At 42.5% G+C, this 18287-nt stretch overlaps 1 protein-coding gene across 3 annotated transcripts; it reads left to right on the top strand.

Annotated features, from left to right (window-relative positions):
* Positions 1 to 1364: 1364 nt before the first annotated feature.
* zbtb44 (zinc finger and BTB domain containing 44) lies at positions 1365 to 17540 on the top strand. Of its 3 annotated transcripts, XM_063493077.1 has the most exons (7): positions 1365 to 1429; positions 1524 to 1662; positions 5718 to 6817; positions 7329 to 7413; positions 7935 to 8086; positions 8525 to 8825; positions 13347 to 17540. In XM_063493077.1, exons 3-7 carry the CDS (start codon positions 5752 to 5754, stop codon positions 13756 to 13758), a joined length of 2016 nt encoding a protein of 671 aa, XP_063349147.1. In that variant the 5' UTR covers positions 1365 to 1429; positions 1524 to 1662; positions 5718 to 5751; the 3' UTR covers positions 13759 to 17540. The 3 variants fall into 3 exon arrangements, with proteins under 3 accessions (XP_063349147.1, XP_063349146.1, XP_063349148.1); XM_063493076.1 differs by having other exon boundaries at positions 1376 to 1662; XM_063493078.1 differs by having other exon boundaries at positions 1376 to 1662; positions 8525 to 8608; positions 13347 to 13489.
* The last annotated feature ends 747 nt before the right edge of the window (positions 17541 to 18287 follow it).

The following is an 18287-nucleotide window of genomic DNA, read 5'->3' as shown; positions in this document are numbered from 1 at the left end:
CGCTGGAATAACTTCTCCACTCAAATATTTCAAAGACAGCCATATGAGAATATATTCAGTAGCTGTGGTTAGGGAGGAACCCAGCCACTTAACAACATCCTGTTTTAACGCCTGTTATTCTATATTCTGAGCTTGGATGATGTGAAAATCATAATAGTTCAAAAATACCAGCATGACCATAATCACGTTATCCACAGTTCAGTTTGACTTTCAGTTGGTATGTAATGTTTCAGCAGACCGTAGAGCTTTATCACGCTGAAGAAATTCAAAGTCTGAAATGAAAGCTGTTTAAAAGAAATAACGAGAAACTTTTTTGAATGTCAGTCAAATGATGACCAAAAAATATCTGTTCTGCTTCCCGTTCAATCTTTCTCCTGTGTAGGAGTGTTGGGGGCTGTTCATATGTTACAGTCCATCCATAATGATGGTTGTCGTCATCTTGTTTAGTTAGTCATTTTATTATCTTCTTACACCAGTTCAAATGATTTATTATTATTATTATTATTTCTGCTTTTTTTCTGGCATTACTGGGAAAATGGACCTCAGCCAAAATGCTATATTGCATTGCAGAAGGTGGTCAGGATTATCCTCTTCACCAGAGCTCAGATGATCCAGTGCTCTTCACCAGCTTCCCCCCCAGCAAACCACAGCAAAGTATACTGAACTAGCCACAAGTGACTGATAGAAAATCTCCTGTACTGTGCTGCACAGACCGAAGCACCTCAGCTTCCTCGGAGTTTAGCCTGTTGTTGGTCTATGTACTCTTCCACCACATCAACATCCTGTCCCAAGATATTCACCGGTTGTGCAGCTGTCCTCTTACTTCATCTCTAGTCTTATTCAGATACAGAAGACTTTTCTCCGACTCCATAAAATCACCCACTGTAATACTCCTGCCCATCACTAATGTGACCACTGCAGATTCATTAAGAGTATTTCTGCAGGTGGCATGACCCCGAGTACACTGAAAGTCTGAGGTTTACATGGTTAACAGGAGCTCCTGATGTGCACACCATCATTTTATTTAAAAGTTACAATAAACAGAGGCATCAAGAAACACAGGATGTTGTAATATAAAAGGATTTAGAAGAGTTAAAATCAGAATTTCCAAAAGTCAAAATCACAGATTGTAAGTAAAAGATTATCAAATTACTTTAAATAATAGATGTGATAATATAAAGACGAGTAAATGTACAAATACAGCAGATTTGCACATGCTGTGATTCTATGAGCATCGCTATAGAGAAAATATAAACTTGAAACAAATGCATACAAACAGTGGGGACCCCCAAGCTGCCCCGAGGTGTGCGTATACAGCTTAATGTGAGACTTCCTGTTTCTTACAGTACTGTACAGTACAGTGGGAGATGCGCGTTGCATTGTGGGGGTACAAATACAGCGCAGAAAGGACAGCGGGGAGCACAAAGGGGTAAAAACTGCACCTCGGCAACTTTTAACACCAGCCTGCTGTAATGTGAATTCATGTGAGCTTTAATTAAAGCGCGACTTTTGGCGGCTGGCAGGCTGACAACTGCTGGAAGAGCGAGGAATGTGAAGGGAGCGGAGAAGAGCGGCAGGGCACACCGCTGTCTCCAACTGCTTTGTCAGCTGAGCTGTTTGCGACCCGAGGCCCATCCGTTATCACAGGCCTCACCCGAGAAGGTAAACTACCTTCGTCCGCTGTGTCTGATAACGCTAACCGTGGTGTTTATATTCCTGTCTGGTTGTGTTGCTTTCTCGACACTGAAAACGACAGACAAACCAACTAAGAGCGCCGTGTTGTCTCAGCTATCGCTAGCTTGGCAGCTAATGCCAGTTAGCTCCCATGGAGCAGCTGCGTCAAAGTGCAGCGGCTAGTCTGCGGTCAAAACGGAAATGGGAATACGTCGGCTTCAAAATAAATGAAGTCAATTAAAAATGTTCTCTTATTTTGTATATTTCTGTCTTAGTATTTATGCAGATTGGTAAAAACTCAGACTGCAGTGCAGTTCAGAAAGCTAACTTAAAAAAAACACCACAGGTCTACCAGCAATAGTTGTGAATAACATATGAATATAAATGATGACTAGTATAAATGGATATTATAGTCATATAATAGTAGTAATCACTTTACGTCGTGCAAGTTGTAGGTAACAACTGTGTTTTAAACCCGTTGAACGACATCAGTAACTGTCACACATTAACGTGCCCCATTTGCTTCAAATGATTTGTCAGGTTCGTTTGGCTTTTATTTTGAAAATTCCAATCGCCTCCTGGCAAACTCGGCGTCTGTTTGACACCGTTAGCCAGTGTTTGCTAAACTGTGATTGTTGTTGCAATCATGTTCGCGGAGCATCTTGTCCACTTGAAACTGAGATGCACACACACTCGAAACACACACACACAGTCGTTCTTTGTTTTTGTTTTTTATTCACATTCTCAGCTTTCCGCTGTGTTATAGTCCTGCACTTGTGCTCACTTTGGTTGTATGCAATGCAATTAGTATAAGTACAGGATGAAGGCCACGCCCCCTCCACCCTATCGTCTGTCATATAGTTATTGTTTAATCAGTTGCATGCAAGCTTATTCGTCTTATTATTCACCTGCTAATAAACTAATAAACAGCATCAAAACAAATCCAAAGTGTAATGTGGGAAACAATCATGCTCACTTTTAAGTAGCTGTTACAAAGAAGTATATTTATGCATTTTTCCTCCAGAATTTGTGTTAAAAATAAAAATCTCTTTCAGAGTGTCAAACCTAATATTTGAACTCAACATGAGGCTCAACGTTATTGTGGAGTGTTCAACAAGTCATTTTGAAATGTTCTCTAAATTAACTTTAGAGTGCCTCCATGGTGTAGTGATTTAAATAGTCCTCTAATGAGTGAAAGGGCCTTGGTCTGATCACAGGAGGACACAAAGTGAGGAAGAGCTCCTGGTGTAAAGAAAAAAAATCTCTTGTGAATAAGCGAGCAGCCAGAAGTTTACCAAGTGCCACTTTAAAAGGCTTTGTTCCTCTGGACGTTACAGTTTGCCATCGATGGTATTACAGGATTCTCCCATGAATTTCACTTCAAAATTCTTTCAGTGTCTCTGTCAGAGGAAAGTTTGACGAGGCGGGTAATATCATGGGTTAGTACACCGGGCAGATGCTGCATATGTGGAGGAATAACATTTGTTATTGATTTTTCTGCACACGTTTTGGAATAACTGGGATTAAATTATGAAAAAGTTGAATAGTCGATGCAATTATTTCTTTTCTTCAAATACATCTTCTCTCTTGTTTTTTATCTAGACGGTAAGAAAGATGGACATAGCTTCCACCATCCTGCAATCTGAAGGCCACCAGGTGGCAACAGGTGTGATTGTTAAGAGACTCCCAGTCTTACAGAAGTGTGTCGGGGTGAAAAGGCTTTCTTTTTTAGCTCTCTGCTGTTGAGTTCATTGTCTCATTATGTTAGTCACCCATTATGAGTGACATCACACTAAATAAAAAATGAAGCCTGTTTTATAAACGTTGGTCAGCTGTGGTGTTTTCCACTTGATCATTGGCTAATGACTTACAGTCACAGGCCTGTCTTGTGAATCCACAGGCCTCACGTTCTACTTTTAGAAACAACTGAGAGCGTAGTGCTCTATTGAGAAACCATAGCGACTTTTAAGACAGGACGGGGCCTGATCGTTCATAAATTTGAGAGAAGAAGGATTTTACCCTGAATTCTGGATTGAACCAACCTGGCTTTGGATCAAGTCAAGACTTTCAGGGAGTTTTTAGAAGAACCTGAAAATCTGAAACAGGATATTTCTCATTTTAGCAACATTGCACAGATTTAAGACATGCCTGTTGTGAAACCTGACCAATTTATTGCTGACATTATTTGCCAATATTAGCTATTTACTGCTAGATTGGCATTTATAACAACTGATGAATGAAGAATTTAAAATGTAGAGACACCCTTCAACCATGTTGTGGGTGTCCAAATTGCCTAGTTTGCCCACCAAAGAGGATTCTGCAGCGTCGCTGCTGAAAACACGTACTGTGAATGCTACAAAGAGAACAACCAGCGGATTCAAGCAGAGTCACGCAGACTGTAAATAAATAAGAGTGCGTAACAAACTTTTTATGTTTCTGCGTCTGAATGAAAAAAATATTGTCTGGTATTTTGAATTCACTCTTAAAAATGATTTGTGTCGTCTGACTTCATAGGTAAATGCACAGCAATGCAAATATAAATATATAAAGAGAAGTAGAGGTCCTTGCACTCTGGAGCTCCATGATTCCCTCGAATCAGCACAGCCTTTTTTATTGTGAAATGTCTGTTTGCCATCTCAGTTTCATGTTAAAGAACATTGATTTGAACAGGTTAATAGAAATCTCTTTTTCTGACAGGAGTCTAACCTCGTGGTGGAATTAAAGCTCGTTTTCTAATATGCTCTGTTTGCTGGTTCAGACTCCTGTTGCACCACCGCAGCCCAAATCTATAATTCACTTTGCCTTTACTGGGCCAACATGGCCCAAGAGTATTTTCCTTTGGTGAGGCCGTGTGAAGGAGAGTGCGCTCTCCCTGTGAGAGCCCCTTCACTCGAGCTTTTGTTTGATGGAAATTCTCATGCCTCAGAGAATCCACATGTCTCGCAGACAGCTGCTTGAGCGTCCTGTAGTGCGCTGGCCTCCACATGGGTCTGGCTCGCATCACCGCGCATCTGCTTTGATTGTTGTTACATAACTTGGCATTTTGTCCTCTGCGTTCCTACCCCTGCCTGCTTTCAGCCCCCCTTTACCTTCCCCTCAGAAAGCACCTCTTTATATTCCTCTCTACCTTTATCCACTGTCCTCTGAACATCGAGCACTTGCCTTTCCCCCTCTGTCTCTGCTCTCGACGTCATGTCTTGCAGGGTAATATTTGACCCCTCGTTTTGTTTCTGTACTTTTGATTGTTGAGTAAGTCAGTGATTCCACACCCGAGTCTTTGACAGCTCGGCCTGGATTTGACACATTGACATTGATTTAAAGAATAATCATGTAAAGTTTGGGTCAGTAGAAAAGTCTCAAATTAAAATAAAGACAAAACAGGCTCTTAAAATGTCTTCAATGTCCTATTGCTTCTTGGTGTTCAAATTGAAGGATTTATTTCAAATCGGAGCGAGTGCGATTACTTTTTGAAGTTGTCACATTACTCACTCGGCATTGTTCTTCTTTGGTCGTCACACACAGTCATTTTAAGACATAGTAATGTGGTGAGACACACTAATGTGTCATCTTCTGCTGGTCCTTTGGAAGTGTAACAGCAGCATCAGAGACAGCCTACATATAAAACAGCTATTCAGTAGTCATCATAGCCATAAGTAATGACATACTGCTGCAACAATCAAAAGTATAGTTTATAGTATAACAGCAACTTGACTGGAGTGTGTGAATATGTGAGAAACTGGGACCTGTAGACTCAGTTAAAGCTCCTAAAGTAGCAGCCCTTTAACCAGATTCCTCGTTTTATCTGTCAAAAAGTCTAAAATCCACAGACATGTCTAATTAGTCGTACACCTGACCAGCAGCTATACGGTATATCATTTTTACATTGTTTGGTTAAGGTTTAAAAAGGATCTTGGAGAATATCCAAAGTATATATTCATTCACAGCGATCTGTTTCTTTTTCTCTTACCGGTAGAAAGGACTGGCGCGGTAACGCTACTCTTTTCCAAACTGAAGCATTTATTTATGACTTTTTGTCTCTGCAGGACACGCATCCTTTGGATAAAGAGGAATTCCAACATGGGGGTGAAAACCTTCACCCACAGCTCGACCTCGCACAGCCAGGAGATGCTTGAGAAGCTCAACGCTTTGCGCAACGAGGGTCATTTATGCGATGTCACCATCCGGGTCCAAGACAAGCTCTTCCTGGCCCACAAAGTGGTTCTGGCCTGCTGCAGTGAATTCTTCCGCTCCAAACTGGTGGGCCGGCCAGAGGAGGAGGACAAGTTTGTATTGGACCTTCACCACGTGACGGTTAGCGGTTTCGCTCCCCTGCTGGAGTACGCCTACACTTCGACTCTTTCCATCAGCACGGAGAATATCATCGACGTCCTGGCAGCTGCCAGTTACATGCAGATGTTTGCTGTGGCTAGTACGTGTTCGGAGTTCATGAAGTCAAGTATTCTGTGGACTCCGGGTAACAACAATAACAACAACAACATGGGAGCGGATAAACCTCACGAATCGGCACCGGAGAGCGCCTCGTCAAACTGTGCCCTGACACCGCTGGATGGCAGCGTGTCGCCGGTGTCGTCCGATTGCAGCGTGATGGAAAGAAATGTTCCCATCTGCCGCGAATCGCGAAGGAAACGCAAAAGCTTTGTGTCGATGGCTTCCCCCGAGAGTCCGCTCAAATGCACTACACAGATGGTCACCACCTCCCCTCAGATCCCCAACCCATCGCCCTCGTTCTCAGACAGCGCAGCCCAGCCCGTGGAGTCCTCCCTGGCCTTCCCCTGGACTTTCCCTTTCGGTATCGACCGGAGGTTTCACTCGGACAAATCGAAGCTGCCGGAGAGCCCTCGCTGTTTGGAGCAGGGAACCCCGGGGACCTCGGAGGTAGTGGTTGGCCGTCGGCTCAGCGACTTCCTAACGTGCGAGAGCTCAAAAACGGTGTCTTCACCTGTCGCAGCAGAGGAGGAAGATGTAAGGGTGAAGGTGGAGCGTCTCAGTGACGAAGAGGTCCAGGAAGCGTCGTCACAGCCAGTCAGTGCCTCTCAGAGCTCGCTGAGTGACCAGCAGACGGTGCCGGGGAGCGAACAGGTCCAAGAGGAGCTCCTCATCAGTCCACAGTCCTCCTCCATAGGTGACCGTCTTCGTCCTACCTTCACGGTGCATTGTTGTATCATATGTGCACCGATTATATTTGGTTAAAACATTCGGTTTAGATAAAACTTCGATGTGCATATTGTGTTTCTCACTGGTGTAGCGGGGCTGTGTCCTGACCCACTTAAGACAGTGCTGCTTTGCAAAGTGTGCAATCAAAGCTGCCTTGCCCTGCTCCCAGAGCTGCCTCCCCACCCACTGGATTTTTATTTGTATTGTCTCAGTGGAAAGTTTTATTGTCCACTGGTCCAAATTCTGCTTGAAAGGCTTTTCTGCCTTTCCATAAATAAAAAAAGGAAATGGAAACATTCGTCATTTTTTCCTAAACTGTTTAGTGGCACAGTGCTTTGTTATCCAGCAGCATCAATCCTGAAGCAGGGGATTAGCCTTCAAAGAGTGTATTAGTCTAACCGTGTCCAAGATGTCATGCTTTAGGCTTTATTTTCAGTCGACAGCTACCGTGAGTCATTTTCTTCCCTCCTTCTTCCCAGGCTCGATGGATGAGGGCGTGTCAGAGGGCTTACCGTCAATGCAGAGCACCTCTAACGCTGGAGGACATGCAGAAGATGATGAGAGGTATCGTGATTTGTTGAAACTCGCTGTGAACCAATCATAAAGTAGGAAAGAACATATAGACGCGGCTCTCGCGACTGAACGTCTGGGCCACACCTGGTTAGATAATAAAGACGTCTTGTTTAAATGATGCACTGTAATCTAAAGAATGGTCGTTGTGTGATGCGTGTTAGCACGTTCCTCAGTGTGGCGCACATCGCTGTCATCACTAATCACTTGTGTGGTTGTTACACACGACACATATAAACACATATATACTTGGTTAGGGTTGTGCTTTCTGTTAACTCCTTATATTATAACCAACAGATGCAACAAGGGTATTTGTAGGTGCGCGCACATGCTTGTTCATGCTCACACTTTTGCTACGTTGTGCATGTCGAGTTGTTACCCGGATCCGCTGTCAACACTGTTAAAATAGAAGAAGGGCATTTTGATGATAGATTAGAGCTATACACTGTAGACTGGGACTGGACTACATCAAATCTATGACTAGCGCTTTAATATGTCCTCTGTTTGTGTTTCAGGTTGGAAGGTATTCAGTATCCGTACCATCTCTACATCAGTCCTTCAACACGGCCTGGCACCAACGGCCCTGACCGGCCCTTTCAGTGTCCGACCTGCGGAGTCCGATTCACACGCATTCAAAACCTGAAACAGCACATGCTCATACACTCCGGTAGGTGAAATATGAAAGCAAGTGCATCACAAGATTCTTCATATATGACTGCACAGCACCACGCTCCTTTGAAGTAAACAAAAATGTTGCAGCCTTTGTTTTGGCGTTTTTCTCTTTAAACATAAAAATCAAATGCATTCTCCATCGCAGCACTTAGAGGGACATTGTTGTCTTTTTACTTGGAGACAAGAAGAACAACTGGGTTTAGTTACATTTCTTGGTTGTGAAGTTGCTAATGAAGATTTTAATAAAAAGGTTAAACGATACAAGTTGCTGCTCTTGTAAATGCCTCAGGAAACAAAGGAGACTTTCAAGGAAGCCCTGATTTAAAAAACCTTAACAAAGGCTTTTTGTGATCTCATCTCACACGCGTGGACACAAACACTTGTGTAATGCTAATGTACAGATCAGCAAGCGTGGTTTTGTCTCTTTTTCCAGGCATTAAACCTTTCCAGTGTGACCGCTGTGGGAAAAAGTTCACACGGGCCTACTCCCTAAAGATGCATCGGCTGAAGCACGAAGGTAAACGCTGTTTCCGGTGCCAGATTTGTAGCGCCACATTCACGTCCTTCGGTGAATATAAGCACCACATGAGGGTCTCCCGACACATAATCCGCAAGCCGCGGATTTATGAGTGCAAAACGTGCGGCGCCATGTTCACCAACTCTGGCAATTTAATTGTACACCTGAGGAGTCTGAACCATGAGGCATCCGAACTAGCAAACTACTTCCAGAGCAGGTGAGGAGTCAGGGGGCGCCGCCCCCATCATTTACTCAGATCTCACCTGGATGAGAAAAAAGTTGAGTTTAGATTCTAACAGAAGGCTCGTTGTCGTGACTTTGGCTTTGTACAACTGTTTTTCAGATGATTTGAATGCTTAGATCAAGTGTGTCTGTATTTACTGGGGAACTTTAACTGCTTTGACACAATTGTTTTATATTTTGGGAATAAGGATTATCTGATGAGTTGAATGAAAACGTCATGACCGCTCTGATAACTGTGGTGTAAATGTGAATACTGATAATACCTAATAAGGCCTTGGCCACAGCACTTTGGCCTGTCTGTTTGTTTCGGTCACTGCTGTGTAACGGAGCACTGTGTGCTGTGGCAGGTGTGGAAACCCTTTGCCACCATGATTCAAAACATGGGAAAACTGGGAGTCGTGCCCCGTAACTGGTCCCAGCAATGAAATAAAACAGAGAATATCATTTTCAAGTTTCTCTTTGAATAAACAACAGTCATTCAATTACATGCATATGCTTGTAGATTATTATTCTGATACTCAACTAATCAGATCATGCATCCATTGGACGTAAAACGTACAGCTGATTGCACCAGCAGCATCTGCTCTATCATTAGCTTACAGCTGGAAGTGTTTAAGGTGCTCACTAAAAATAAAGACAAGATGATAGTTAATTAAACTTTTAATGAAATTTGCAGATTGTCTCAGTGGAGTTGAATAAACTCAGCCGTCTGCTCCTTACTATCTAAAATATAACAGGACACTGGAGTAAACTCTCGACCGTCTCACACTTCTGTTTAATCAGTTTTCTGCTTGACGTTTATTCAGCTGTGTGAAAACTAGAACTTTAATCTCAGCCAAACCGATTTACTCAGGAACAAATAAAACACTGAAAAAGCCAAACAATAACATTTATAATAAGAGTAATATTAAAACTAAGTAGCTGCCGCCATTGTTGGAAACTGGAATTGGCTGGGCTGCGCTATGAATTCTGCGATTTGTCAGCCGCATTTGGAGGAGTCTTCGAATTTGGACATCCTTTGTCGCGTCGCATAATTGGCTTACAAATGCAGCCGCAGGAGGATGCGTCCTCTGAATTTGGACACAGCTACGATACCGGACACTGCTTCTTCTTCTTTGGTCTTTAACGGCAGCTGGCGTCCTTGTAGATGCAGTGCTGCCACCTTCTGTTTCAGTCCGTTATTACACTCTTAAATCAACGATTTGATAGTCGACATAATCATGACTAGTCGACTAATCGTGGCAGCCCTAGGTGGGATGCTAATAAACAGTACCGTTGTGAGCTGGGTGTAGCAGCAGAGGAACCAGTCCCCCAGCTGCTGCAGGCTCTGGTTGGAGTCCATCACCAGCTCACTTTGGAAAACGCTGCTGGTAGTTTAGTTACCGTTCGACTGGCCCAGCTTATGGCACACTAAGCAAACAGTTCCTGGCTGTAGTGTTGCATTTACTGCACAGACACGAATGGTATCAAGCTTTTCATTTAGGTGTCAGTAAAGAAAGTGAGTGGAGACATTTCCCAAAATGTCAAATTGTTCCTTTAACATTCACCACTGAGAGGAAATTACAAATACCTCAAATTTGTTTCAGCTCTGACTGAAAGAATTCCAGAAGTAAGAGGATGAAGTGAGGTATCGAGAGTACAAACAAGAGCTTACTGAGTTTCCTTAACACACAGATTAACTGTCCAAATTATAACTCGTAGTAATAAGCACGCCTGAGAAACTATAGCGTACTGTAGCAGGTACTGTGTGTGGTCATGGAATGCCTTTGTCATCTCTGCTTCTTTAACCAAATCTAGGAGGTTATTTGTTGTCATCATTTCAGCTACTTAGTTTTAATATTACTCTTATTACTCTTTCTGGGTCACAAAATAAACTTTTAACATATTTTCAGGCGAGAGTGTAGCTGTGTCAATTTCAAATATCTGCTCGATTTATCGAGACATCACATATTTGCAAAAGTGCTCCGACGTTTTCGGAGACGTCTGTTACCCACCAGCTCGAAAGCTGACCAGGAAGTTGAGGCTCACTCGAGCCGGCGAGAACGGCAAAATTTCAGATCACCGCCATCTTTCGCTACTCAGGTTAAACATGATATATAAGTCACTCAGATAACTTAAAAATGTTACTGTTTGGCTTTTTTCAGTGTTTTATTTGTTCCTGAGTAAATCGGTTTGGCTGAGATTAAAGTTATAGTTTTCACACAGCTGAATAAACGTCAAACAGAAAACTGATTAAACAGAAGTTTTAGATAGCAAGGAGCAGACGGCCGAGTTTATTCAACTCCACCGAGACAATCTGCAAACTTCATTAAAAGTTTAATAAACTATCATCTGTCTTTATTTTTAGTGAGCACCTTAAACACTTCCAGCTGTAGGCTAATGATAGAGCAGATGCTGCTGGTGCAATCAGCTGTACGTTTTACATCCAATGGATGCACGATCTGATTAGTCGACTATCAAAATAATAATTTGTGGCAGCCGTAGTTTGACACTCTGCACATGTGCAGCTGCAGGATCGACGGCACTGACACATTTGAAAGAACATCCATGGAAACCATGTGATGAAAACCGAGCTCGGTATCACTTTGGCTCAGGCCAGCACCAGTTTCTGTATCTAGATGAATTTCGATAATAGTTTACAGCACTCGTATGTTTGCCTGTACCAAACATTCATGTAAAGGATGAATCCACCAATCCCACACACTGAATCAGTGCTGTTATTACACTAATGACTGAGTCAGATGAAGATGCATCACAAAGATGATTAATTTATTAAAAAAATTAAACTATGCTGTAATTACAGAAAAACACTCTAAACATGTTTCCTCGTCCTTACTAATTTTTATTTATGATAGAGCGTGCTGTCATAGAAGGCCTGTTATCCCTGTTTTATTGTCTGCTTTATATATACTGTACAGTGATTGTACAATTAAGCTGAAGCCTCAGGCTTTGGCTTGCTCTAAACATTTAGTTTCTGACAGTTTTTCCACTTTTGGCTCAGTATGATGTCAGTAAATATGGTCGTCTCAGGCACACCATCGCTGTTTAAACCCAGTGTTTATGAGGGAGAGCCAATCACGCCAACGTTTACCTAAAGAGAGGGCAATGACGCCGTCTGTTTCCAAATGCTTAGGAGCTGCAACAGTTTACGATGTTTTTCTTTCAGTTGTAAAATACTGAAAGTTACCCCTGAAGACGTTTTCAATCTGCTACCATGTAAAAGAAATACAAGCAACAAACCTTACACGTGTGACCCTGATGATGGAAAATGTGGAGTAGCTTTTAGCTTTTAAGCGGCCCGATTATGAGTTTCCTGGTTATCTGGATGCTGAAGGTGGACAAAGTTTCAAAGAAGGAGTTTGATGTACTGTGCAAAAGTCTTGAGCGGATTTCTTTATATATATTTTCTGCTAGGAAAATAGGAGATTGTTACAGTGACTTGCTGAGCTTCTTCTGGAAGGACATCCCAAAGCTCTTATTTGGACGTTGACTGCATTTTGTTCCCTTCTCTCTGAAGATGATCCCACACTGCTTCACTGAGCTCTGGGCTCTCACTGGTCCTCGGTGTGGTTTGTCTAAGCAGGTATACTTTTACTGCATTGGCAGGATCATTGTCATGCTGAAGAATGACGCTGCTGCCAAGCAGAGGCTTTCCACATGGTGGATAAAATCTTATGGTGCTTTTCTGCATTCATGGTTCCATCAATTATGGCAAACTCCTCAACACCACTGACTGAAACATGTTTTACTGATAGGCTGCTAGTGACAAAGTGCCTAAACTGGTCCCTGGGTGTTAGCACTGATTCATCTGTTGAGTTTGGGCCTTTTAATGCTGGAATGATTCAGCTCAATAATAACCAAAAGAAGCGGCACAGAAAAAACTTGAAAGTCTGCCTGAGGGTGGCTCAAGACTTCTGCACAGTACTCCAAAGCTCAGGCTTCGGACCATCACAGACAGGTTTTAAACTGAGCTGTTTGTGCTGTTACACAGACAATCCCTAACCCTAATATGGTCATCTCAGGCACACGGCTCTCTCTTCAAATCGTCTGTTTACGAGGAGCCACCAATCAGAAGGGGGAGAGTTGTCTTGTTCCAGATAGAGTACTAACTGAAGCACAGTGGGATAAATATTTAACTTAAATATTAATAGAACTTGTTGGAGATTAGTTTCAGGTTTTTCAGCTCATTCCCTGTTGGCTGCAGACCCACTGCCCCTCGATAGTCTCCTCTGTTGGCTCGGTGTTACCATCAGGATAAAGTCTATAAATACCCAAACCTCATCCCTAAAGTAGCCGCGGTGTCATCGGTACATTTTTGGTCTACTGGTGGTCACAGTGACAGAGAACTCATCTCCATGGGCAGACACGTGGACATATGTTCTGTGTATTACAGTATATGTATATACAAGTATTTTACAGTGTGTTTTTGTGAAAATCACATGTGCAGTTATTGTCGGGTGACGGGGAACTTAACGTGTTCTCTTGGTCCACGCAGTGATTTCCTCGTGCCCGACTACCTGAGCCAGGTACAGGAGGAGGAGGAGGCGCTGGGAGTCCAGTACGAGCTGGAGGAGACCCAGCATCATCCGGTCTACCCGGGCAGCACCTCCGCTTCCACCACCACCCCCGCCTCGTCCTCCTCCTCAGTGCAGATGCCCGTCATCTCCCAGGTCTCCTCCTCCACCCAGAATTGTGAGAGTTCCTCTGGCTTCCTGTCACCCGAGCCCCTGGATCCCCTGGAAGCCCCAGCCTCCCCGAAGATGGACGCCGATGACACGGCGCCAATGACAGAGGAGACCAAGATGGACAACAGCGTGGGTGGCAGTTCCCCAGAGGTGTTTGAAGAAGAGCAGCAGCAGCAGCAACATGCTCAGGCCAAGGAGGTGGCTTCCATTACCATAAAGTGATTCGAGTCTTCTACTTGCCCGTTATGTCTTATTTTGCAGTCATGTCATATGGGAATATCGGTTGGGACGACTGAAAGGGACGACTGGATGTTGACGCCTCATCGTGTGAAACTGTCAGGACGCTGCGATTGAAGTTTTCTGAAGACTTCGACTGACTTGATGGCGTTTCTCTACACAGACGCTGAACACCTCACCAAACCCAGCAACTCAATGTCAGCTGTTGTCATTGTTGTGGGGTTGTTTTTGTTTCAAATATAATATTTCATAAACTTTCACTGTTGATGTGAGATTTCAGTGGGTCAGAAGATCTCACTCGAAATCCAAGGAGAAGTTTTTTTATGAGTCACTTAAAGGAGGAAGGTTGTTTTTTCCCATATGACGTGAATGCAGCACAAGCTAAAGTCATTTCTGTCTTAGCCAATTTGAGGTCTGTTAAATCGAAGCCTTGCTCTACTTTTGGAAAGTGCCTGAGAGTTCCCATTTTAACAAAGTACCGTGTAGAGAAAGAAAAGGTCTTTGCTTTGCCAACAGTGACAAATCAAGTCTTTGGAAAAAAAATGTTTGTATTCATTTGTAGTGCTGATGCTAGTTTGTATTGGCAGAGACTGTGTTATTCCTTTAGTGCCGTTGCTATAGGCAAACTGTTAAATGTCAATATTATCTATATTGCAATAGCTTGTACTGTAGTTTTACTATTTGAATGCTGTGAATGTTGGTTGTTGTGAAATGATATGTCAGGTGTGTGTATGTGCATTTCTTTGATCAGTATGAACACATTTCATTTTTTGAAATTACTTGACAAAGTATTCCCAAACACATCTGTGCAGTATACGATTTTCCTGTTTAGACTTCGTGACGTCAAATATCTCAAGATTGGATCGGCACTAGAGCGACTTTTATTTTCTAATCCAACGAAATGGATACAAATTGAGACTGAAAAAATCACATTGTTACATTGTCGTCAACGACTGCAGTATTATATATTCCCAAATGTGATATGGCAATGTAGCATCCCAGCCTTCTTTCCAAAGGCAGTTCATTGGATAGATGTTGATGTGGCTCGCCAGCAGGTGCATTGGACACTGCATTCTGACTGTTGGAGCGATGTTACACTTACAGCGTGATTTTCTTTGCGGCTCTGTGGGACTCTGAGCTCAACCAGGATTTAGTTTTTTGCTTTCTAGTTGTTACAAAGGGGACGATTCCCTGACTACCATTAACACTCACTGAACAGTTTACTGGGAACACGTATGCTTTGAATACAGCAGCTCTGCTATAAATTCAACTTTTTTCCTGAAACAATTTTATTATTTTTGAATTCTTGCCACTGACACACATCCACTACATCCCCTGTAACAACGACCATTGTATAAGCTTTGTAACAACAACTTATGGATAGACGTGGCAGTGAATTACACTGAGCGGTAACCTGCAGGTGGCAATGCTAAAAACTGCAGTTCCTCTAATGGCCACTGGAGGCCGACTGTGGAAGCTTGTTAATACGCAGCAACTCACATATATGGGCGTTGACCTTGGTGCATTAAATTCATTTGTATGTGACCAACATGACAGGCTGTGTGCTAAAGCCACAAAGAAGCTCGTGTTTCAGTGTTTTATCAGAAACATCAAACTTTGCTCGTGTTGATAATTAGCTCTCCACCCTTTCATCAATAACATTGTGCTGGCTAACGTCGAGACTCTGAACTCTAAAACTAATATGTGACGTCACAATGACGAGGCGTATTTTTTACATTAACTGTTAAACTGCTCAGTGAGTGTACAGTGACTGTAGTGTAGCCCAGGAAGCAGGGGTGACCCAGTGTGACAGTCATCTGTGTGATCACGAGGCTGTCGAGTGTTAATGTGATAATGTTGTTTTGAAGTAACCCGGCTGCTAACGTGTGAACACAGCAAATACTGTGAGTTGAACCTTTGGAGGCCGTTCTTCATGTTACTGATTATTTTAAATGTTGATTTTCGGGGTCAGACTTTCTGTTACCCGCATTGTGCCAACAGGCTTGTGATTCTGTATTTGGAGCTTGTTGCACCTGAACTTTGAGACGAGTCGAATGCTACTGACTGCAGCTGGGATCTGTGCTTAGGTTCACCATGCCCCCCCCCCCCCCCCCCCCCCACCCCCCAAAAGTCGTACAAACATTCTTGCGCTCACTCCAGCAGGGTGCACGAGCTCGATTGTAAACGTGAGGATGAATACTGCTGAGAATCCAATCAGAGCCGTCTTAAGAAGCAACGGTGTCGCCCCGTGCCATCCGTTCAGCCCTTTTTTAAATGTCGTGCCATTTGCCCTTTTTCTCTGGGTGCAAACCGAGCTTTTTCCTCTAGGACCAAATGTTCTCTCTCTTATTGGGGATTTGCCGTGGCAATCAGTACTTGCACATATTAAAAGAAAGAGATAATCATTCAAAGTGGTCCATGTTATTTAGCTGAGGGGTCCTGCTGTTCTGCCCTTTACAACACTGTATGATGTTGTGCATTGAAGAGGCTAGCCTTAGTAAGTGGACCTATTAACTCTAGTTGCACAATTTCAGAATTGAAAAAAAAAGACAGAGTTTTCTATTCTCCACGTGTGTGTCACGCTTTTCATCTGTTGTGTTGGTGTGTGTATTCAGATCACCTTTTTTATAATGAAATGCTGCTGTTTGTCGAAACGCAAAGTGCCCAAAATATTTTTGTGAACCAATGGTGTGCAATAAATGGACCGGTGTCGTTTTAAAGGTTTTCGTTTTGATATATACATATATATATATATAAAATATAAATATATGAAAAAGAAAATAAGAATGTATCATTTTGTTTCAATCTAATGTGACTGAATGAAAGCAGGCGCGAGCCCGTTTGATCTGTGAACATCTGTAAGCTTTGACATGAAGCGACTGGTTGTGTTCAGCTCCTCTGTGTTTGTTCCGGAAGGTTGCATGTTCGTGTCGTTCCGTGAAGTGAAAGAGAGCATGTGCTGAGTTGGTGGTATGTTCTGTCAAGGCCTTATTTTGTAGCAGACTCTTCATCCGATCTGTTGTTCAGCATGCCCTCTTCTTCTTTTCTGTACGTTATCCCTTTTTTATGTGCAATGTTTCAAAAGATATCTTGATTATACGAGTACACTTGATGTTGTATATGTTTTCCAGTCCATACCATTTATTTAAAAGTATGAAAATAATAAAAAACAAAAAGTACCCCCCAAACTGGTAGCTCTTCATAATGGCATACATATATATATATATATATATATTTTTGGTGATTTTTCTATTCTGGTTGCTGTTTCATGGCATCTTTGGATATTCTTGTTAAATGTGAATAGAACAGCTTAGCCTGGGAGTGGGCGGGGCCTTGGTAGTCTTCACTTTGTGACTGTCTGCAATGTGTGTGTATATATATAAATATCCAGTATATACACTCATACTATGTTGCATATTCTTTATACTGTAGGCAACCTGATTACAACCTGCTTTGAGACAGATTGTTGTACTTTGTGTCTTTGATATTGTATTTAAACTGTAGTTTGGAGAACCTGTACAAAAACACCCCAGATAGTAATGCAACCTGCACACACTGTATCCGGGGAACTGACGTTTGTGGTGGTGTTGAGTGTTTTAACTGGATCATATTCCACAGTTGGCTGTTAAAAACTGACGAGACCACTCTGTATTTAAGAGTTTATGGTTGTTCTCAATCTTTGCTAGTGTTCTGGCTTTGCAGTCCTGTTGTTCTTAAAAATAGTTGTTTTGTAAAAGTTTAAAATGTAAATAAAAAAATCAAAGTCAGAAAGATTGTCACTGAACTTTGAGGATTTATTTCGGAGACTGTGTGGAGTAACACGCTAGGGTTGTTGGCCCTGCCTTTGTCAGGCTCTGTCCACTTAACCTGGACCCCGTACTTCAAGACAAGTTGAACATATACGGGACATTTTTCTGTTATCAAGCAGTCACAGATACAGACAAGTACAAGTACAGATAAGACAATAATATTAGGAAAATATAAAGACAGCTTCTACAGACAACGAAACCACTTCATGTTTATAAAGTTGAACCCACTTAAAAGCTCCCAAAGAAAATATACCAGCAAAAACACGGTGCTTGTAAATCAAGACAATCTGACTGATTACAGTGGTTTCTTCCATTAATTTCATCTTTTTTATGTGGCAGTTTTAGCATTTATTCTTTTAGCTGCAGCTGTGCTTAACAGTCTCATAGTGAAGAACAGATAAAGCCTTAACTGAGACAGAGGCTTAGTCTAACTACAAATTTGACAATTCGGTTCAACTCAGTTTCATTTTGCGCCAAATCACAACAGCAGTCACTTCAATGTTCTTTACATTATAAGACGCTGCAATAATACAGAGAAAATCCCAACAGTCAGATGAACAAGCGGGAAGGAAGCAGACCCAGGCTCAGGGAGGAGCACACACCTGCTGCTACTCGATGGGCTGAGGGGAGGAAGAGAGCCAGAGATTAATGATAACTAATGATTAAATGCAGAGTGGTGTATAAACACTTATTGAGTGAAAAGAG

Source organism: Pelmatolapia mariae, linkage group LG14 (assembly GCF_036321145.2).
Source record: "Pelmatolapia mariae isolate MD_Pm_ZW linkage group LG14, Pm_UMD_F_2, whole genome shotgun sequence".
Taxonomy (NCBI): Eukaryota; Metazoa; Chordata; class Actinopteri; order Cichliformes; family Cichlidae; genus Pelmatolapia; species Pelmatolapia mariae.
This window is presented reverse-complemented; position numbering and strand designations above follow the sequence as displayed.

Excerpts from the sequence above, each read along its gene's own strand:
- zbtb44 (XM_063493077.1), top strand. The coding sequence starts at position 5,752 with ATGGGGGTGAAAACCTTCACCCACAGCTCGACCTCGCACAGCCAGGAG. Across the intron at positions 6,818-7,328 it reads TCCACAGTCCTCCTCCATAG|GCTCGATGGATGAGGGCGTG; the intron begins GTGACCGTCTTC and ends CCTTCTTCCCAG. Across the intron at positions 8,087-8,524 it reads GCACATGCTCATACACTCCG|GCATTAAACCTTTCCAGTGT; the intron begins GTAGGTGAAATA and ends CTCTTTTTCCAG.